At 39.6% G+C, this 23,762-nt stretch overlaps 1 protein-coding gene across 5 annotated transcripts in view; it reads left to right on the top strand.

Annotated features, from left to right (window-relative positions):
• The window catches only part of cep152 (centrosomal protein 152), a 100,560-nt gene that overhangs the window by 63,309 nt on the left and 13,489 nt on the right, over window positions 1-23,762 (top strand). For 4 of the 5 annotated variants that reach the window (XM_041175286.1, XM_041175285.1, XM_041175284.1 and 1 more), the window contains 8 exons: window positions 148-339; window positions 1,236-1,526; window positions 7,008-7,139; window positions 9,574-10,215; window positions 15,245-15,425; window positions 17,603-17,782; window positions 19,339-19,438; window positions 21,296-21,399. In XM_041175286.1, the coding sequence (XP_041031220.1) occupies window positions 148-339; window positions 1,236-1,526; window positions 7,008-7,139; window positions 9,574-10,215; window positions 15,245-15,425; window positions 17,603-17,782; window positions 19,339-19,438; window positions 21,296-21,399 (1,822 nt within the window). The remainder of the gene's footprint in view (window positions 1-147; window positions 340-1,235; window positions 1,527-7,007; window positions 7,140-9,573; window positions 10,216-15,244; window positions 15,426-17,602; window positions 17,783-19,338; window positions 19,439-21,295; window positions 21,400-23,762) is intronic. The other variant, XM_041175287.1, reaches the window with a different exon arrangement.

Here is a 23,762-nt window from a genome sequence, read left to right as displayed (position 1 = left end):
AATATTAATAAGCTTTTAGACCTTTGATAAGGGCTTTTTCCATTCTCAAATATAATGCTGCTCGTAGAAAAAGGAATATTTGCTCCTCACTATAAATATTACTGCACTCTAAATATAGTACTTGAAGTGTAAATTTTAATATTTCAGATGAAAAAGGCATTTTCAGAAGAAATGAAAGAGCGTTTGAGTGAGCTGCAGGCTGAGCTGGAAGAACAACACAAAGCTACAATGTTAGCTGCAAGGGACCAATGGATGGCAGAAAAAGAAACTGATATTGAGCAGCAAATTGAGAGGCGTGTTGTGCTGGTCAAAACACAGTGGCAAGAAGAACAACAAAAGGTGATAATACATCTTGCTAATAATGTAAAAGTGGTCAAACTGTGCTCTGTTGATCCTTTGCTGTCACCACCATCTTGGTAATGAAGAGCTTGTAGATTTATTCTCAGCTTCAGAAAATAAGTCTTCTCTATGCTCAGATTTCACTAGTGGTATTGCCTGAAATAAAGAGTTACAAAGAATTTTTTAAAATGCTTACTTTTTGAGCTTGACATCAATTTATGTACTGATAGTTGTGTATGTTGCTTTGTGTTTGCAATTTTGTTTTTTCTAAACTAATTGCTCTATTTAATCACTAGAAAATTAATCCCAAATACAATAGATTTTATTGTAACTAAATCTCAAACGTTGGTACTACTAACAGTAAAACTTCTCTAGAATGTTACTTAATTACCATTTTGTGTTTTCTCTGAATCACTGGAATTATGCAAGGAACCCATTAAATGTGAGGTTGAGGATGTCTGGGATCCTGAAGGTTTAAAAAAATCTTGTTTGTATAGTGCCATTCGTGATCTAGGGATGTCCCAAAGTGCTTTACAGCCAGTTAGTACTTTGAAGTACAATCGCTGTAATGTAGGGAAATGTGGCAGCCAATTCATGCACATCAAGATCCCACAACTAATATTGTAATAAGGACTAGCTTAATCTTTTGGGTTTTTTGTGATATTGGTTGAGTAAAATATATTGGTCAGGGCACTGGAAGAACCCTCCTACTCTTTCAATAGTGCAGTGGGATCTTGTACACCTATTTGAGGGGGAAAACAGTGCTTCACAGAAATAATTACTTTTGAAGTACAGTGACTATTAGATACTGCTTATATATCTATCACCTAGATGCAGAGTCAAGGATGTTTTAATTTCAAGCATTGTCATTGCTTGGTTCAATTTTTCTTTATTAGCTTAAAGACCAAGCAATACGTGCAATTGAGACAGAATGGCAGCTTCGTCTCCATAAGACTGTGGAAGCAGTAGAGCAAAAGACTTCATCTAAGATGGATCAAACTTGTCAAACTGAGCAGTTCTCTGGCACAGAAGTTTATACGTCCCAAGAATTAGAAGCTCGGCTAGCTAGTTTAAAAATGACATTGGAGCATCAAGCTAAGGAGGAAAATATAATGGCAGTTGGAGAGGCCTCAAAACAACTTGAACTAGAACTGCAGAAAAAGCATGAAGATAATGTTGCCAAACTGGTAAGATATCAAACAATGCTGCCAACACAGATTGTGAAAAGCAATGACTAGTAATATGTAAACATTGACCTTTCCAAAGCACTTCCAGTTATTGAAAGATTTCATACATGTCTCTAAGACATTCCAAAGTTTTCACAAATTACTTACTTTTGAACTGGATTAACAGTTCTTATAAAGGCAAAAAATGGCAGCTAGTTTTGTGCAGTGCAACATCCCATAAACAACGATTGGATGAATGACTCATTATTCTGTCTTTGGTAGAGTTGGATTGAGGGATGAATTTGGTCCATGGGTGCTGAGAACACTGTCCTTTTTACTCTAATGGCATAAGATCTTTGACATCAGCCTGATACTTTTGACTTGAAGACAACAGTACTATTTTCTTATCCAGCTTGTCACTCTAATGCTTTAATTGGTAGAATGTTAATGAGTGCTGCTTTTGAGTTACCAAAAAGCTCCACCGTAATAATATGATGTTTGCAAATATTGCTGTTGCTTTCTAGCAATTTCACAGTATTTACAAAACCGCTTTCTAATAATCTCAATGGTTAGCTGATTATTCTATGTTTGACAAGAACTAGGAGCAGGAGTAGACTATACAGACTGTCGAGCTTCCACTGCCATTAAATATTAAACGTGGCAGATCTTGGGCTTCAACTGCATATTCTTGCCTGCTCCCCATCTCCCTTGATTCCCTGAGAGATCAAAAATCTGTCTATCCCAACCTTAAATGTATTTTACGATGGAGAATCCACAGCCCTCTGGAGAAGGGAATTCCAAAGACCCTTGAGTGGAGTAATTTCTCCTCAAATTGGTCCTAAATGATCAGCCCCTTATCTGGGTCCATGTGTCAGTTTCCCAAACCAGTGGAAACAACCTCTCTGCATCTACCCTATCAAGCCTTTTCAGAATCTTGTGTATTTCTTGTGTAAGCTTGCCTTACATTCTTCTAAACTCCAGAGAATATAGGCCCAATTTACAAAATGACAAGCCTCTGGGCCATTGCTGGTAAAGCCAGGTGAAGATATGGCAGATTGAATCTTGACCATAATGCTTCTTTGCTTCCTGATAACTGTGACTGCGCATATTGTTTTTGAATGCCTGGACTGTTCCATTTCAGAAACTGTAACTCTCTGCAAGTTTCTACTGACCTTGAAAGTATCTTTCAATTGAGAGAAACCTACCTAAACAGAAGCAATTTAGTTCAGATGAACTGAGTGCAAATAGGGATAAACACGATCTAATAGCCATTACAGAGACATGGTTGTAGAATGGCATAGATTGAGACTTGAATATTGAAGGGTATGTGACTTAGGAAGGATAGGAAGTTAGGAAAAGATGGAGGGGTGGATCTGTTAATTAAAGATGGCATTAATACAATAGAGGGGGATGACCCAAGTTCAGGAAACAAGTGGTTTGGGTAGAGTTGAGAAATGATAAAGACAAGAAGTTGCTTGTGGAAGTGGGGTACAGGCCCCCTAAAGTAATTACATGGTAGGACAGGCTATCAAAGAAGAAATAGTGGGAGCTTGTCAGACAGGTATGGCGATTATCATGTAGATTTTAATCTACATATAGACTGGAACAACCAGATGGGCAAAGGTAGCTTAGATGATAAATTCATAGAATGTTTTAGGGATAATTTCTAAGATCAGCACATTATAGAGCCAACCAGGAAGCAGGCTATACGAGACCTGGTATTGTGCAACGAGATAGGATTAATTAATTACCTCATAGTGAAGGTAGCGTTAATCATAATGTTGAATTTTACATTCAATTTGAAGGAGAGAAGAGGTGGGGCTAAGACTAGTATTTTAAACTTAAATAAGGGCAATTATGAGGGCATGAAAGCAGAGCTAGCAAAAGGGAACTGGCAAATGAGTTTAAGGGATAGGTCAAAGAGATGCAGTAGCAAACATTTAAGGAGATATTTCAGAATGCACAGAATAGATGCATTCCAATGAGAAAGAAAAATTCCAAGGGGAGGATCCACCATCTGTGGTAACTAAAGTTAAAGATAGTATCAAACTTGAAGAAAAAGCATATAATTGCGCTAAGATGGTTGGCAGGTCAGAAGGTTGGATGGAATATAAAAAACAGCAAAGAATGACTAAAAGATTAATAAGGAGGGAAAAATTAGAGTATGAGAGAAGGCTAGTTAGAAATATAAAGACAAATAGTAAGAGTTTCTATAGATATTAAAAAATAGAAAAGTTAACAAAGTGAGCATTGGTCCTATGGAAAGTGAATCCGGGAAGTTAATAATGGAAAATGAGGAGAGGGCAGATGAATTGAAATAGGTATTTTGTATCCGTGTTTATGATAGATACAAGTAACATCCTAGAAATAGCTGTATATCAAAAATTGGGAGGAACTTGAGAAAAATACAATCGCCAGGGAAGTGGCACTGAGCAAATCGTTGGAACTGTAGGTTGACAAGCCCCTGGGTCCTGATGGATTTCATCCTAGGGTCTTAAAAGAAGTGGCTAGTGAGGTAGTTGATGCATTAATTCCAAGACTCCCTAGATTAGGGGAAGGTTCCATTAGATTGGAAAATAGCTAATGTAACTCCTTTTTTCAAAAAAGGAGGGAGACAAAGCAGAAAACTATAGGCCAGTTAGCCTAACATCTATCATGGAAAATATTAGAAGCTATTAAGAAAGATGTTATAACAGGACACTTAGATAAATTCAAGGCAAAGTTAACATGGTTGTGTGAAAGGGAAATCATGTTTAACTAATTTACTGGCGTTCTTTGAAGAAGTAACAGGTGCTATGGATAAAGGGGAACCGATGGATGTACTGTACTTAGATTTTCAGAACACATTTGACAAGGTGCCTTATCAAACGTTATTGCAGAAGATAAAAGCTCATGGTGTAGGGGGTGACATATTGGCATAGATAGAAGATTGGCTAGCTAACAGGAAATGGTAGGCATAAGTGGGTCATTTTCTGATTGGCAGGTATGACAAGCGATGTGTCACAGGGATCAGTGCTGGGGCCTCAACTCTTTATTGTTAATATAAATGATTTGGATGAAGGAACAGATGGTATGGTTACTAAATTTGCTGATGGCACAAAGATAGGTAGGAAAGTAATTTGTGGAGAGAACATGAGGCTACAAAAGGATATAGGTAAGTTAGGTGAGTGGGCAAAGATCTTGCAAATGGAGTATAATGTGGAAAAATGTGAGTAGTCCATTTTGGCAGGATGAATGAAAAAGAAGCATATTATCTAACGGTGAGAGATTGCAGAGTTCTGAGATGCAGAGGGATCTGGGTGTCCAGGTGCATGAATTGCAAAAGGTTGGTTAGTATGCAGCTGCAGCAAGTAATAGGGAAAGCTAATAGAACGTTATCGTTTATTGCAAGGGGAATTGAACACAAGAGTACGGAGATTATGTTTCAGTTATACAGGCCATTGGTGACCACATCTGGAGTACTCTGTACAGTATTGGTCTCCTTATTTAAGGAAAGATGTAAATGCATGAGAATGTTTACTAGATTAAGACCTGGAATGGGTGGGTTGTCTTATGAGGAAAGGCTGGACAGGCTAGGCTTGTATCCGCTGGAGTTTAGAAGAGTAAATGGCGACTTGATTGACACATAAGATCCTGAGGGGCCTTGACAGGGTGCATGTGGAAGGGGTGTTTCCTCTTGTGGGAGAATCTAGAACTTGGGGTCACTGTTTCAAAATAAGAGGTCACTCTTTTAGGAACAGATGAGGATTTTTTTTTCTCTTGGAAGGTTGTTAGACTTTGAAATTCTCTTCCTCAAAAGTTGGCTGAGGCAGAATCCTTGAACATTTTTAAGACAGGGGTAGGTAGATTCTTGATAAGCAAAGGGGTGAAAGGTTATCTGGGGTAAGCAGGAATGTGGTTAAAATCAGATCAGCCATGATCTTATTGAATGGTGGAGCAGGCCCGAAGGGCTGAATGGCCCTAATTAGAATTCCTAATTCGTATGTTTGTATGTATTTCTAATTCATATCAAGATGTTACACCCCAAATTTCTCAGATCCTTACCCCACCTCCCCCCACCCCACACCACAGCCTTATCTGTGCCGTGAGTGATTCCTCATCCTGAGTTTTCAACCTCAATCTCAGCTCTCCCCACCCCCCCGCTCCTTTCCCTCTCTCTTAATTTCATTGTCCTCCTGTGCTCCCTAAACATCTCCCACCACTTAAAACTTTCCTGCCCACATTTGTGGCAAGCAATTCAAACTTGCCATCTCCTGTGGCTCTCTATAACCAAGGCGGCCATCTGTGACATCTTCGCTGTATCCATTACCACCCTTATCCTGTGTCCCTTCTGAACCTATTTCCTTCTGCATCTGTCTTTAGAAAATACCCTCCCCTGGCATTTACAGCTTCAATTTGAAACTCCCAATTGCCTAATTTTGGCCTTCCTTTCACCACAATACTTTGCAGCCATCAATTTTCTCAACCACTCCCATTACCTCTGACTTTTGATGTCCTCATTCCAAGAAACACCCCCGTCCTAATTATTCCTCCCAGAACAGCTCTAATCTTTAGTTCATCAGACCTAACGAGCAGGCTTGAGTGTGTTTGAGACATAACACCACCATGCAACATTGGATCTGGCTGGTCCCATCAAGCTCTTTCAGATCTTGTTCTCCTCTGCCAAAACCACCCAGTATTCTAGGATTGTCCTGAAGTCAAAGATAAACCCCAGGTTAATCTCTTAACTACCAGCTATCTCCTTAAAATTCCTTTAATCACCTCCACCAATAAATGTGAGGAGCCCATGGAGTTCTTTATCATTTTGATTGAGGTTGTCCACTACTTGTCTCTGCTTTTCCCCCTTTTCCCCCTTTTCTGTTTGCCTACCAGTCAAGCCTCCCCTTGCTGTAACCCTGAATCCATGTGTTTCTCTTTCTACTTTCTCTCCCATCTCTGCTTATGCCCCCTCCAAGCTCATCTCTTCCATCATCAGTTCCCTTGGCGTTACAAAGATGTAGTTGAATTTATTACTGTTTCACCTTAGGAACTGAGCATCATTTTTGTGCTGCATAAACCTCTGAGGAATACCATGGAAAATCATCTAGTGCATGTAAAATTGTGATTTCCATTTCAATATAATTTGCTCTTGCTCCTTCATTTACATTGGCTAAAGGAGACCATCCTTGTCTTCCCCTAGATTATCACCAGCACAGTGATAAAGTACTTCAAGAAAGCAAGAAGAAATGTACTCTATGATCCTTTTGTGGAGATGCTTCAGACAGTGAGAATATTGCAGGGAGTACAAGATGTTCAAACAACTGATACCAGGAAATTGGTCAAAAAGAATTATATGATGGTTGAGCCATAGCTTAGTTATGAAGAACAGTGATTCAACTGCTAAGCAGTGACTTGTATCTATCTCCTAAATATGCACCCATCTTATTTTATAGGTATTTCAGTTTGGTTGTTGGTTGCTTTTAACAGTAATCTGTTGTGAAGTAACATGTCCCGGTCTTTCAGGTTGAAGCAGCATTAACAAATGCACGTCGTCGTTGGTTAGAAGAATTGACAAGCCTGCCTGAATACAGAGCCAACTTACAAATTGAGGAGAAGAAATGGGAGAGAAAGCATGAACAAGATGTGGCAAAGCAGGTAAAATGTTGTAGGGGTAGCCATTTTGTACAAAACATTTGACTGTCAGCATCTTGTTATAAATGCATTATTTTCAGTTCTAGAATACTAAATATATTACTGAAACTAAGATACAGTATCAGCCTTTTGAGTGTTTATTTTGTGCAGTTTTCTTCTATAAAACATCTGCAAAATGTGATTATTTCTTAACCTCGTTAGCATACATTCATTTAGCGAAGCATCTACAATAATACCAACATACATTAAATCATGTTCTTTTAAGGATACTAGTCCACACCAGTTCTAATTGGATCTAGTAATCTGTTGATGATTAAAGGCTATATTATCTTTGTGCCAAATTCACAACTTCCAGAATAGTCTCTTATCTATGCGTCAAAAGCAGCTACTTTGATATGGAGAGCTTTTTATATTCAGTAAAGGCATACATTCAGTGCTTGCTTATTATCTCTCATGAATGCATTCTTCTAAAGCTATTCCATTGTGTTATGGCACAGCCGATGGTAATGCTTAGCAACTCAAGTCGCAAGGGGGAGCTTGAAACAACTGCCATAACTGTTTTGCAATTTGTATAAATTTCGGGATGTGTGCCTTGAATTCGGCAGTAATAATACCACCGAATCATAGAGTTTTCTTACAAAACTAAATTAAACCTTTATTAATAGAAGAAATTATTTTTAGAACACACACAGATCTACAAATTACTACTATGATAACTTCTAAACCGCTTAGTTAACTTAACTCCCAGTTACACTTTCGTTGAGGCAACAGTAAGACACACAGATTTTAAAAAACCCAGGCAAAATATGACACCCTGAACAATCCAATTCAAAGTGAGTTTTCTTAACTTCAGTTCTTTGTAGGCAGCTTGAGACTTAGATACAGGCAGCTTTTCACACTTGTTTTAGATCTTAGAATGCCTACACTTACACACAGCCTTCTCTCCTTTATACATATTTTCCCCTTTGAGTGCAAATTCCATCGTTTCTCTATGTCTTTGGACTTTACCCCTCTAATACTAAAAACCTCTCATAGTACCAATTTTACCAGTAATCTTTGGGAAAAATAAACACACTGGGCTGAACCTTCAGCTCGACGAGCAAGGGTGGGGCCTGCTCACTGAGACATAAAGTGACGCGGGGTGATGTTCTCCACACTGTTTCTTAACTTCTGGCTAGTGAAACATTTCACCCCTCCTTTGAATTCAGACTAGTCCAGTTTACTTAAAATGCAAATGTTCCCGTTACCTCCTACATTCTAAAACTTCCCCCATGTTTACCTACTTAACATTTCAAACCTAGCTTATCTTATACATCAAAGCCTTCAGGCCAGCTGCCTTTAATTCAATTCACACATGCACGTGTACACACACACACACTAAATTCCAATAACATTATGAAAATTATTATATTTCCTTGACAATTGTTTAGTCAATTATTCTTGAACTGCTATTAATTTTTGGTACTGAGTGATCCACTGACATGAGCAATGTCTGTCTGTTGGCTTGGCATGGTTGGTACGTACTCCTCTGATTCAGTAGATTGTCATTTTGGAAGTCCTTCTGCTGTTCTGGTGGCTCAGTTGTATGTTAAGGATCTCATGGTGCTATCAAAAGCAAAGGATTCCCTTGGTGTTCTGATGAACATTTCTCTCTTTTCAATACTGCCAAGAGATTAATTAGTCATTCATCTTATTGCTTTTTATGAGATATTATTGGTGCACAGAATTGCCTCATTTGCCTACCTTTCCAAAAAAAACAAATTATTTTATACAATTTTGTGATGAGGTCGTAGAGAAATGCAAAAATTATGTTAACTATGGTTTTCCTGCATATTGTAATTTGGTAAGCAGACTCCTACCAAGGTAAGAGCTTGGGAGGAGAAAATATGGAATGTTGCAAATCTCTTAAAACAATTAAGACAGGTTGAAATAGACTTTGGAGAAAAAAACATATTTGATGATTTTAATTTAATAACCCGAAGTGTTTTTAAACACTGTAATACAATGTCCTGTTCATTATGCTTGAATATTTTCCCAAATCCAGTGCACCTGGGAACTCTGAAGAGACCTATCAAGCCTGCAATGGCACATTCATTCCTTCAATAATATATATTTGCACTCTACTAAATATTTAGTGCACGTAGCAAACTTGTTATTGGTGTTTATGACATCAGTAAGATTTAATTAGTGCACTGATTTGTAGGGTCTATGAAATTATGATTTGCAACCTTTTCCATTAGGTAATGCATTTTACAATGACTTTTTGTCTTAGGATTACATTTCTTTTTAATGTGAGGGAATATGGTGGGAGAGAGCATATTTGCTTTGAACCATGCCATTGCTGTATTAATTAATTTAATCAGATCACTTTGGTCCAAGAAAATATTAATTTTTCTTAAATGGATTTGGTAAACTGATCCTTGGTTGTTATTTACAGGTAGCAACAGTACTGAAAGCAAATGACGAAAAATGGAAACGTACTTTGAAAGGATTTGAGAAAGCTGGGTCCAGTGTGAAAACGGCAGAGCTGCAGGAAAACATACTTGCTCTAGAACGCAAATTAGAACTTCAAAAAGAAGAAGCAGCAGCAGCCGCTAAAGCTGAATTGGCAAAAGTTCGAGCTCAGTGGAATAAAGCAAAACAAGAAGAGATTAATAGAATTCATGAACTCAATGAAAAGGATTATCAAACCTTTTTGGCTGAACATCGAAATAAACTCAGTGAAATTCTTAAAGAAGCTAAAGAGGACTTTACCCGACAGAAAAATGAGTTGCTTGCACAAAAGGAGGCAGAATTAAACCTGTGTCTCCTGGAGAAGCAAAAGGAATGGTCAACTGATCAAGAAGAGCAGATTAATCGTGAAAGACAGCAGTATGAATTTGAGCTTGTTGCTGAAATTGAACGTTTTCTGAGTGAGATCTCCAAACACTTTGGAAAGTCAAAATCTGCATGTTTTAGAATGGAGGAATATTCTAACACCGCCAAATCCACATATGAGCAGGTTGTTAAAGTGAAGGACCGCCTCCAGAAGGTTTGCGTGAAAATGGTTGAAGAGATCCTTGAGACTGTCCAGAAAGAGGTAAAGGCAGTTAACTTTGTGGTGACAGTTCAAAAGAAGTGGCAAGTTATAAGTTTCATATCCAAACTAAGTAGTTAAAATTGAACTTGTGATGGGAAATTTTACGGAGGATTTGATATTGTTGCATGTACCTACACTCAACAAAGATATTATGAAAGGACAACACTACAAGATAGCTAGTTGAGAGAAGTAGCTGCATAAAACAATAAGGGGTTAGATTATATTAAGGGCATTCCTTCACACTCTGACTGGGAAAACTAGAGCTCTATCCATGCGTGATTAATCACTGCCATATGAATGACCCTAGTGGCTTTGTTTTAAAGGCAATGTTTAGCTTGGTTGTACAGAAACCTTCATTTATCAACCCTCTGTCAGGCCTGAGTTAGTTGAACTCAACCTGAATAGCTTGAAGACCTCTCCAATACACCTTAGCAACCTGGAACTGGTGGAGGAAGATCAAAAAATAAAATGAAAGATTTCCAGTTCTGATCAACACCTAGTGACTTCTTGAAGTATGTCAGCATGAGCCTGGAGATGGAATTGGCCAAATTGTGATAGCCAACACAGAACTGCATAGGTTTGCAGATGAAAAATATATGGTGTGGAAATAGCCCAACATGAATTTATGCTAAAATCAGAAAATGCTGGAGAAACTCGGGTCTGACAGCACTGTGGAGAGAGAAACAGAGTTAACATTTCGAGCCCATATGACTACAGAATTGTGAATTTGTGCCTCAGATAATTGGTCATGGCAACAAAAATAAATGGAAAAAAAATCCATATCCCACTTTTTATGCTTCCCAGTTTGTTGTAGCCTGCATGAAGCTGACATGGTGAGATCTCATCTGCACAGGTGGTCTCTTAGTATGATGAATTCTGATGAGTTCTTCCTTCACTTCGATGGATGAGTGTTCAGCAAAAAAAAAACAGTTCAGCCTATGTTGATGTCAGCTCATGGGTGACATTAGGTCAAGTCTTGATTTGCATTATCAGCTGCAAATACATGCGTATGAAGTCGGTATTGGAGGGATGGATGGAGATATTGGCTTTGCATCATGCTCACTTGTCCTGAAGGCACTTGACTCTCTCCTCCTCAAATGCCAAAATTGCTTTATGACAGAGACATCTCCATTTCAGTCTGTCTGAGGTTTTTTTCCCATGCATTGGGATCAAGCTTACAATCTCTGAGGCTGGCTTTCACATTGTCTTCATAACTAAATTTGGGACATCTTGTAAAGGAGGTTGCTGTGCTCAGTTGGCGGTAGATTACTGCCTTTGGTATTTGGGAATCTTCCATGTGAACCACATGACTTACCCAGCGGAACTGAGCTCTGATGAGCATGCACTCCGTGCCAATTATGCAGCACTTTGCAAGAACCTCCGTGTTGAGATTTTTCCTGCCACCTGATGTTGCAGAAGGATCTGTGAAGATGAAATGCTTTGAGTTGGCTTTGTGATGCCAGTAGGCTGTCCAAGTCTTGCACCCATAAAGAATTGATGTAGGGACTACTGCCTGATGGACATTGATCTTTGTTCTGAGACAAACTCCATGCTTTTTCCAAAGTATTTGAGCCTGCCAAATGCTGAGTTTGCTTCATCGTCCAGTGTAGTGTTATTGGAGAGGATACTCCCAAATTAGTAAAACCCTTGTACTGAACGGAGGGGTGTGTTGTTGATGGTGACTGTGGGATCTTGAAGTATGTGGCCAGGGGCGGGTTGATTCAAAATCTGTTGTCTTGAAACTTATCGCTAGGACAAAGCAATCAATAAGCAGCTGAATAACCTCCAGAGTATGTGTTGTGAGAGCGCAGTCACCTGTGAACAAGAGTTCACTCAGTAGCTGTTCAATAACGTTTGTGGCAGCCTTGAGCCTTTGCTAGTTGAAGAGCTTGTTATCTGTCCTGAATTGAATGTGCACTCGTTTCAGAACTTTCCAGTGTGCACTGAAGCATGGCTGAGAGAAGTATATGGCAAACAAAACTGGCTTTGCACCATTGGTGACAGGAAAAGCATCTGATGACGTACCACAGTTTCAATCATGAAATTGAACTGAGCAAATGACACTGACCATCTTTTCAGTGCAGCCATGTTTGTACAGAACCTTCCTGGTTGTCTTGTCAAAAGGTTTGGTCAGGTTAACAACACCATATAGAGGTCCTTATTCTGTTCACGGGACTTTCTTGAATTTGACCCACTGCAAAGATCATGCCTACTGTTCCCCATCCTGCATGGAAGCTACACTGATTCTGGGTGCACAGCAGTGAGGTGAATGACAATCTGATAAAGAATAACCCTTGCAAGAATTTTTTTTGCTGTTGAAAGAAATTATATTCCATGATGATTGTCATAGATGGACTTGTTCCCTTTCTGTTTGTAGTCTTGGGGCACAGTGCCCTGCTTTCAGATTAGGCAGAAGAGACTACCAGGTTACCTAACAATGTGAGTTCCTCCATACTTGAGTACTTCAGGAGGGATGCCCATGGAAAGCTGCTCTATGACCTTGACCCTTTCCAGCAGAAATCATTGAGAACAAGCTCTTCTACTATCTGGTGCTGTGGAAGTCACTCACTGGTATCATTGCACGCTATGGATTGTTGGTTTAGGAATTTGCTGATGTGCTCTGCCCAATGATAGAGAATCTCTTGCCTATTTGATAGGAGCTGGTTGCCATCTGTTCAGAGGATGGCTGTTACACCATTGGTTTTGGGCAAGTAACTTTCATCAGGAGTTGCTTGAAGCTAATCAGCCTCAATTTACCACCATTGGATCTTCATCTCTCTTATTTTGCTTGCAGCAAGTGTTTTGCGTGACAATATCTGGCATTCCTTGTTGGTGACCTCTTGTCAGATATGTAAGATCTTTGAGAGTTGTGCATTTCGTCTAGAAGCTTGCCTATATCTTGATCATTGTTGTCAAACTAGCCCTGGTGCTTTCGTTTAACGAATCCTAGGACCTGAGATGCCATGTTGTAAGTAACATCCTTTAACTTTAAAGAATCGTCAATGGCAATATTGTCCTGCAGGATATCAGCAATTCCTGTGGCTAGTTTGTGTTCCAGTTCTTGACTGTTGGCCATGTATTTATGAACGGTTTGTGGTTTAACTGTGCTGAAGCACCTTTGATTTTATCTTCAAAGACACAATACTCCTGACAAGCTGATGGTCAGACCTGCATTCTGCACCTCTAAGGGAGCAGGTAGAATGCTATCGTACAATAATGTAGTCCAACATGTGCCAGTGTTTGGATCTGAGATGCATCCAGGTTGCTTTCAGTTTGTCTGCTCGCTGGAATGCCTTGACTGTGATAGTTAGGTCAAACTTATTGCATCCAGAGAAAAGGAAACAGTCATTGGAATTTGCCCTGCCAAATACCATAGTGTCCTGGTGGTATTCTCCATGTGTGACAGTCTATTCCTACTTGGGCATTAAAATCACCAAAAATAATAAGTTTGTCCTGGCAGGTTGGTACTCTTAATTATATTGCTGAGGTCATCATAGATTTCTTCTTTGACCTCATTTGTACCTGTCATTGTTGGAGCATAGGTGCGAATGAGTGTTGCATGTTGGTTACTGCTAAGACTTATAACCTAGAACCATCAGTCAATTGTTGATTTCCTGTAAGAAGTGAGTCAAACTTGCATGCCAGTTCAGATCAAATGGCAAAACCCATGCCTAGCTGTTGAGGCTGGTCTTTGGACTTGCCAATCCAATAGAATATGTATCTTACACCAAACTCCAAGTTGAGACTCCTCAGCGAGTCTTGTTTCTCTTAGAACGGCTATGTCAATGTTGTGTCTACTTAGCATTCTGGCTGTGATTGCTGTCTAGAAGTGTTCTGTCATTCCATGCAGCGAGCTTCATACAATGACTAGTGGTCTTGCTCTTTACATTTCAACTGTGGTGAATGGATGACCAGCTAGGAGCAGTAACCTGGCAGGTGCAGGTCTCTGTTTAGGGATTTTTTTTCTTCAACTTCCCAGAATTGGTGAGAGCAGCACTGTACCTGCTGTTGTCTCAGCAGGGTACGAACTGCACATCTGCCCCAACCTGTGGCAAGCAGCCGTCACCCCGAGGCTGCCTGTATGCAGGGTCATGACTGAAGACTGCCAGTAGCATCCTCTACCTGTCCCTGTCATCATTTCCCCATTTCCACAGAGCGTGATATGTTTGAAGTTTTGTTTGATGACTTGCTGAATGAACTGGGAGTTAAATATATATTTCAGTGGGTAGAGTTTGTGCAAAACTTCTCCCACTCCCTTGTCCAAGGCAGCTAATACTACATTGGTGCAACGCATGCCACAAGTGTAGTAGCTGAAAGGATGCAGGTTTGATTTTGGAGTTGTCCTTCTCCTTGAACTGCTGAGCAGGTTGAGGAGCCTCGCCTACCCTTGACATCACTGTCCAGTCTATTGGCATTATTTGTGATCCTCTGCATTGCCAGCTGACATATATTTTGCTATTTCAATCATCACTGGGGTTTTGAAATCAGAGTTGTCTTTTCCTAGGTAGACTGCCAGTTAAGGCTTGACAAACTTTACCAACCTAGAACTGTTTGGTATGGAGGTGACAAACATCAGGCTCCAGACCTCTATCCACAGTTCTAAACTGGGATCGGCACATGAAGCTGGGCAATAGGAATTTGATTACGGGAGACTATTTGAGACGCTGACCATATGGGACTTATGTGGATGAAGAGCATCTCAACTCCTGTCCTAATTCTTCCTAACCCTTTGACCGCATCTCTTAGCTTCATATCAACACAACTTCATGCTATGCTATCAGACTTAACTGTGCAGTGTAATGGCAAATACATTCTTGCTTGGGGAATTAGTAATTTTTGTTTGGAGTGGCATTTCTGCTCCTGTTATACTAAGTGGATGCCTTCTTTATTTTAATGTCTTGATCTTATTTCTCCATCACTTTCTGATAGCAAAGAAAGATTCTGTGTTGTTCATAATTCTAAATTAAGGTTTGACAATTATTTTAACTAGCTTGTTTTATACGTTGAGTACCTTGTTTCCTTCTTTCAGGAGGGCAAATTGGATCTGCAGAATGCATTAAAAGAATCTGCAAGACAACATGAAAAATACAAAACAGAAAAGGAAGTACAGCTTAGGAAACTGGAATTATCTGAACTTCAGCTTAAACAAGAACTGGAGCATTTACAGCATAAGCTGAAAAGTTTTGCACAACAAGGAGAAACCAAATATGGTATTTTAGTTATTCATTCCAAAATAAATTTTTAAATGGTCACTATTTTAATGCAACAGTTCATAGTTCCAAAACTGACTCAAATTCTTCAGCAGATAATTCTGACTATGTAAATGTTGTCAGCAGTGGTAAGTTCAAGTTGGTAACTTTCATTAAACTTTTGTCCAGCAATTTTCTGTTTTAATGAACTGCTCAACTTCTTGAGTTTCATTTGAGAAAATTATGCATGGCAATGAATTTTCTTAGTTCAATATCAGCTGGCATAGGGTTCATTCCAGCTGTTAATTATAGGTGAATAGCCAGCAAAAAGGTAGAAATTAAGCTTTTGGTGTTCTGCCAAGGTCATATAAACTAGTAATTGTTCAAAAATCTTTGTGAAATGCTCATTTTTAAACTCAAAAATTAACCTTTAATGTCAGTTTATTTTGAATAATATTTTTATTTAAACCCTTTCAACTTAAATGATCATTATTGAACTTGTTCATTATTTCCTTAGGCTGTATCGGCGGGTGGGGGCAGGGCCCGCTCGCTGACATGTAAAATGCCGCGGGGTGACGTTGGGTGGGCGTCCCGATGTCACCCCACATCATTTAGATTTTCAGTTCAGCGAGCGCACGCCAACTCAGCTGCACACCTGCTGAACTGTCAACAGCTGCTTAAGGCTTTTAAAAAAGTAATTAATAGACCTGCCTGTCCAACCTTAAGGTTGGCGAGGAGGCCAGGCGGCCTTTGGAAAAAACATGAAACCTCATCTGTGGGTGGGATGAGGTTTCATGAGGGATTTAAAAATTCCAGAATGTGTTAAAATAAAAGTTATGGACATATCCCAACTCGTGTGACACTGTCACATGAGGGGACATGGCAGTGAAATTTATATCTCACCTTTATTTACTGTTTCAATTCTGAGCTGACCTCCCTGAGGCAGCACTTTGCCTCTTAGCACTTCCTGGCGGACGTCATGCTGGGCGGGCCTTAATTGGCCCGCCCACGTAAAATGGCCCGACTAGGAACCCGCCCGCCCGCTCCTGCACATCCCCCCCCACCCCCCAATCCAACGGGGGGAAAATGTTGCCCCTTGAGTAAACACCTTCAAAAAGCTGGCCCTTTGGATACTTTAATTTTTCCTTTTTCCCAGTTATCTTGCACGAAATCTATCATGTGACTGCACTAACTAAAGAGAGAAGAAATCATTAGCTTTTATTATTTCATCAAAAAACGAATCTGTTTTTACCAGATATTTTTATCTAAACAAAATTAGGAAATACAAATTTTATTGGATATACAGGTTTTCTTTTATTCCAAATGAACAAAAAATGTTTAAGAAAATGAAACAATTTGGGATAGCCCCTGTCATCATTTTACCTAAACTGTAAAATGGCTGCTGCTTGTTTACTGTGTAGGTTATATTATTAATAACTAGTGTCTTAAATACTTATCCTTGTCATCCCTGGCTTCATAATTCAGTCCTTTGGCTTGCTTCCTACTTTCTTTTCACCTTTCGCCATATCCGTAATAGATGCAAGAAAATAGACCAGACAGTGGGAAAACTATAAGAATCATGTTTCATCAGAACCAAACTAATGTTGTATTTCTCAGCCAGTCTCCAATTTGACTAACCCAATAAATATTTAGTTACACCTCCTTCCTTGGCTAATTGGCCACTTCTGCTTTATTAAGAATTGGGTGGGGGTAGCACTTGATTCTGAATTCCCCAACTATCCAAAAAAGTGGCTGGGATTAACAGTAAAATAAAATATTGTCTAATTCTCTAGCAATTCAGAGATGCAGCCGTAAAAAATAATTACCACTTTTTCACTCCCCTCCAGGCAAGCTTGATTTACTTCACATGCGACAAAGATTTTCCATGTATCTTGCTGTAAGTTAAAAGGTCTTACGGTACTTGAGTATCTAGAGAGCAAGGGACAAGTTCTACCTTTTCTAGTGTAAATCTGATGCTCCTTCATCATCAGAATAAATATTTAATACATACTTAAAGCTAAATTACAGTAAGATATCAATTTTAATGTTGCCCTTTTTCACATTGTGACTTTGTCCCTACGTAGGAAAGTGACCCAAAATCTTGAAAAGATAACGTAGAAAAGTGTTGTAATTGCATTTCTATAATGTTACAATGTTGAAAACTCTTTCTAATACATCACTTCAAAATATGTTTACAGATGTAGTTTCTGGAAAGGAAAACTTAAGTCCTGAATACCAGCCATATGAAGAACAATGCAGACAGCAAGTGCAGAAGTTTCAACAGGAAAGCCAGCAGCTCAAGAAAAAGCTGGAAAAAATGTATAAGCAGCTTCAGCACGTTGTTCATGAACACAAAACTGAAGTACAGCACCTTGAAGGTCAGTAATTCAACTGAGACTAAGTTGATACTGATCTGAGGGGGAGTTGGGAGAAACATGTAAAACCATTGGGCTATTGCCTTCTCTTCAGCATGTTTCTCCTACCCTTCTTGAGAACTGCATCCTTACCTTTTTTTCTTGTGGAAATACTGTTGATTGTCTATACCGAGAGTTAACCATTTCACAATTTATTGCTATTTTTCACTAAAACCTGTGTAATGTTGTTTCTTGCATCCCAAGGGTAGTCTGAGTAAGCTTTTGAAAGTCATTCTTTGTAACTAGTCATTTCCCTATACCTGTGTTATTGCTATACCTGATTGTTGGCACATGAAGATTTGCTTTACTTGGCTCTGATTCTGTTAACACATTTTCAGCTGTAAGTCAATGTCAGTTGTTGGTTTCAAAATTATGAATGCTTCCCAGTGGTCAACATACACAGCCCCTGCTTACATTAACAAAAACAGAAAATACTGGAAACACGCAGCTGATCTTGTAGCATCTGTGGGGAGAGAAACAAAATTAATGTCTTGGATTGATAACCTTTCTTCAGGACTGGTAGAAGCTAGAGAAGTAACATGTTTTAAGCAAGTACAGAGGCCAAAAAAGGCAGGGGGAGGCGGAAGCACAAAACGGAAGGGCATAAATGTGAGGAAAGATAAGAGAGATCAGATGACAAAAAGTATGATGGTGCGTAGCAAAATAAGATGGGAAAGGTAAAGAAATAAAAGGTGGGTATAGGTATAATTGTGAAAAGCAAAACCGTCATCACTAAGAGGTGCATTCAAAAACAAATGGGGACAGAGTCTGTAATCTGAAATTGTTAGACACATAGACATTCCTGAAGGCTGTGAAATGCCTAATTGATTAGTGAGATCTTTAGTTTGTAGGTATATATTGTGTGTGTGTGTATGTATATATATATAAACATATATTACATTATATTGCATCCGTAGCATTCAAGGCCTCTCTGCTACAACCTCTAGGTTCTAAAAAAAATAAAGGTGTAGTTTACAACAAGCCCCTAATGTGAAGTGGGGAAGAGGTCACCTGGTTAAAATGGCCATATACTAATGATGTAAGAGGTATTGATCCATGGCAAGGCAGAAATTCACAGAATGAGGAGTGTTGTGCCTGTGATAGGAAATAGCATTTTCAAGACCTCTGGTGCCTTTGAGAAGTTGATTTAACTGATTTATCGCTTGGGTTCTTTTATTTTTGACATTAATACATTTTCCAATCTCGTTACCTAAATAGTGATTAAGCCACCTTGTGCATTCAAATATGTCTGAAACGTGAATTCTGATCTGTATGTCACTCAGCTGAAAATCTGTCGATACGTAACGCTATGTAAGCAGGAGCTTGTAATGTGATTTTCTGAAGTAAGCTAAATTTTTCATGTCCTCGAGAAATGGAGCTATGGTGGACTTTCCACTTAGAATTATTAATTTAATTTCAAGAGCCCTTCCGTTCACAAAAGCAAGAAATACCTTGATCTTTCCACCTTGTCCAATAATTGGAAATTACTTTTCACATTCTTCTATTATTATATTTCATAGAGGAACATGAAAGAACCATAAAGATTATGCAGAGTGAAAAGGAGGATCTTATAAGAAGACTGAAAGAAAGTGAATCAGCTAGCAGTAAAACAAATTATTGGTATGTTCATGTTCTTGCACAGTCTGATAGCTCTGGAAACATTGCAGTGCATGTGGTTGTGTGCATCTGTATGTTGGCGAGAAGGGGAACATGGCATGATATGGGATGGTACTAATGTTCCACTATACCTTGGCTCTTGTGCACATTTATTTCTATAGGGTGGCCTTCTCGAAGGGCATCAACAGGTGGTAGTTTATGGACCCTCAGGTTTAGATCCGTTCCCTTTTTATGTGCCATCTTGTCTGGCAAACAGAGAAGCAGTCTTAAAATCTTGCAAGTTTGAAGCATATGTACGGTGATAAACATCTTCCTTGTTTATCTCCTGGCAAGACTGCATAAGGTAAATTGTATGAACATTTTGGATAGGGACAATTACATGAATGATATCCCATTGAGTAAAAATTTATGTCATGCTTTCTTGAATCTATAGTTTAGCCTTACCTTGGTTTTTTATTCAGTGTTGACATTTTGCATATTTGGATACAGGCCCTGTGTTATACAGATAGCATTGAATCTGCCTGTCTTGCACTTCCTGGATCTATCTCTAAACTGGAGCATTATTGAAATGAGCAAAGTGCCATTTTGTGTTGCAAATCCCTGCCTATCTCCCAGATGAGAATACAGCTGTTTCAATGGCTGCTCAAGCCATTTTAATGAACAACTGCATAAGTAGCAGGATTCCACACCCAACTCTCACATGTGCAAACCACCTAACCTAATGGGCAGGATTTTACCAGTGGGGGCGGGGCCCGCTCACCGACAGGTAAAATGACACAGGATGAGGTCGGGTGGAACCCCTGACGTCACCCCGCACCATTTAAATTTTCAGGAAGGCGGGGGCGCAGCAAAATCAGCTGTGGGCCCGCCGACCTGTCAATGGCCACTTGAGGCCATTGACAGGATCAATTAAACAATTAAAGGGCCTGCCTTAAGGTTGGCAGGATGAGGTTTCATGTAGGGTTTTAAAAATTGTAGTAAAGATTAAGAACATGTCACATGAGGGGACATGTAAGGGATTTTTTTTTCGATATCAATATTTTTAAAAGTCGAGGTGATCTCCCTGAGGCTGCACAGCCTCGGGAAGATGAGTGTGCTCTTTCATGCGCAAGGGCGCACTCTTGATTTTAGGCACCCCCCGTCCCTGCTCGCACAGGGAACGCATCGCGCTTTGCTGCGGATGTCACGCCGGGCGGGCCTTAATTGGCCCGCTCACGTAAAATGGCGGTTCAGCCCCGATCACCCGCGATTGGGTCAGCTCCGCCCACCCAACGAACGGAAAATTCAGCCCAATATGTAGGTTGGAGCTCATACACTTGGAATCCAAATTGTGAATGTTCAAGTTGATGCTGAGGTAAGATTACTCATCCAAAATTAGAGTAGTGTTAACCCCTCAATTTGCCTACGAACAGTAATCTCCAGATATATTTTATTCTAGCTAATTTTTAGTTTCTAAAATTTAGGTAATCCTGTTCCAGCAATATGTTGTACAATAGATGATATTGGATGTAGGTCATTTGTTAGGAATACAAAAATACTCATTCCAATATCTGTAGACACTAAATGTGAGGATCCTTCAAGGAGCAGCCTTCATATATGTCAATTGATCATCAGGTCAAGTCACAGATTTGATCACTTCTAACAGAATATGAAAGAGGAATAAATGTAATCTCTATATGTTTCTAGTTCAAGGCAAGTAAATCTTGGGTATCAAATTTAGTTAGTTCCAGCAGATGAGATCAAGTACAATAAAATAAATCTCTACCTATGGAATACTTCCTAAACATGACCTATCATTTTAGGACTTTGCTATTTTATGTAATATCAATTGTTATTTTCTCCGATTCATTTTTTCCTCAGTTTACAGGAAAATTGGATCTCTGAGAATTCATGCAAGTTGATCTCTGCAAAAGGATTAGAAGAAATCCGGCATCAGTACTTGAGAGCTGTGGACAAAATTAAAGGTAATTACAGCTAATCTAATTTTTCTTGCATATTTTGAATGCAACATGGGAATTACTAAATGCAAAAAGATCAATGTCTGTCTAGTTTGCCATCTACAATCCTGATAGATGCATCTTATAATGATTATGGAGTAGTCAACTAATCATAGTAATCAAATGGATTGAAATTGATATATTTGTTTTTGGGTATGGGTTTAAAAGCTACTGAGAGTGCCGTTTGTGTCCATAGTTGTATTGTTGACTTAATCATACGCCTGTGTTTTTGGCACAATAGACTTTTCTTTTAGTATGTATCCTTCGGATGGGTTTGTTGATGATGTAAATTTGTACAAATTCCCAATTATGCCATTTCAATCAATCAACTATTTCAAAATGTATTTTGTTGGTGTTGATTGGAATCCGAGAAACGCATGCTCTGATGTTCACATAGATAGGATGATATAAATTTTGAGTGGGCAGTGATTAATTAATGAAAATGCTTGCATTTTAAATATATTTTACCTCCCAGTTTTTAGATTGTGTATCCTTTCTTAACCAGTTGTTAGGGGGATGGTGGGGGCTAACTGAAGTTATTCAAAGGAAAACACTTAATGAAGCATTACTTTGAACTGAAGTTTTTCAGAACTTTGGTTCATGTTATAACCAATGCGTCTGCTATCTGTGCCGCCACTTCTTTGAAAACCCTAGGATGCAGGCCAACTGGCCCAGGGAACTTGGCCTAATAGTTTTCCTCGCACCTTTTCCCTGGTGATTAGGGGAGGCAACGGCGTAGTGATATTGTTGCTGGACTAATAACCCAGAGACCCAGGGTTATTCTCTGGGGACCCGGTTCAAATCCTGCCATGGCAGATGATAGAATTTGAATTCAATAAAATTCTGGAATTAATAGTCTGATGATGACCATGAAACCTTTAAAATAAAGGCAAAATACTATGGACGCTGGAAATCTGAAACAAAAACAGAAAATGCTGGAATAACTCAGCAGTCTTAACTGCATCTGTGGAGAGAAAAACAGAGTTAACATTTCGAGTCCGTATGACTCTTCTTCAGAGCTAGAGAAGTAAAAATGTGATGAAATTTATACTATTTAAGGGGGGTGGAGCAGGTGAAGCTGGATAGAAGGCCAGCGATAGGTGGAGGTGGAGTGGCACCATTATCAGTGCCACTAACCACTCCTTTGTCCTTTTTGTTCATGACATCTTTGGCGATCTCTCCTTTGCCTCCACCAATCGCTGGCCTTCTATCCAGCTTCACCTGCTCCACCCGCCTTAAACAGTACACATTTCATCACATTTTTACTTCTCTTTAGCTCTGTCGAACAGTCATACAGACTCAAAACGTTAACTCTGTTTTTCCCTCCACAGATGCTGTTAGACCTGCCGAGTTTTTCCAGCAGTTTCTGTTTATGTACCATGAAACCATTGTTGATTGTTGTAAAAACCCATCTGGTTTTCCCCTTTAGGGAAGGAAATTTGCCATCCTTACCTGGTCTGGCCTACATGTGACTCCAGACCCACAGTAATGTGGTTGACTCTTAAATGCCCTCTGAAATGGCCCAGCAAGCCACACTCAGTTGTATCAGACCTCTACAAAGTCACAATAAAGGAATGAAACCAGATGGACCACCTTGCATCGAACTAGGCAACAGAAGCAACAATGGCAATCCTCAGCCCTCCTGCAAAGTCCTCCTTACTAACATATGGGGGCTAGTGCCAAAATTGGGAGAGCTGTCTCACAGTCTAGTCAAGCAACAGCCTGACATAATCACATCTTATACAGGTAATGACCCAGACACAACCATCACCCTCCCTGGGTATGTCCTGTCCCACCGGCAGGATAGACCCAGCAGAGGTGGTAGCACAGTGGTATACAGACAGGAGGGAGTTGCCCTGGGAGTCCTCAAAATCAACTTGGGACCCCATGAAGTCTCCTGGCATCAGGTCAAACATGGGCAAGGAAATGTCCTGTTGATTACCACATACTACCCTCCTTCAGTGATGAATCAGTGCTCCTCCATGTTAAACACCACTTGGAGGAAGCACTGAGGGTGGCAAGGGTGCAAAATGTACTCTGGATGGGAGAGTTCAATGTCCATCACCAAAAGTGGCTCAGTAGCACCACTACTGACCGAGTTGACTGAGTCCTAAACTACATAGCTGCAAGACTGGGTCTGCAGCAGATGGTGAGGGAACCAACAAGAGGGAAAAACATACTTGACATCATCCTCACCAACCTGCCTGCAGCAGATGCATCTGTCCATGACTGTAACGGTAGGAGCTTTTTCCATTCATTCATGGGATGTGGGCTTCACTGGCTGGGCCAACATTTATTGCCCATCCCTAATTGCCCTTGAGAAAATCGCT

This window comes from Carcharodon carcharias, chromosome 26 (assembly GCF_017639515.1).
Source record: "Carcharodon carcharias isolate sCarCar2 chromosome 26, sCarCar2.pri, whole genome shotgun sequence".
Classification (NCBI taxonomy): Eukaryota; Metazoa; Chordata; class Chondrichthyes; order Lamniformes; family Lamnidae; genus Carcharodon; species Carcharodon carcharias.
Note: the sequence above shows the minus strand (reverse complement) of the source record. Positions and strands in the feature narration are given on the sequence as shown.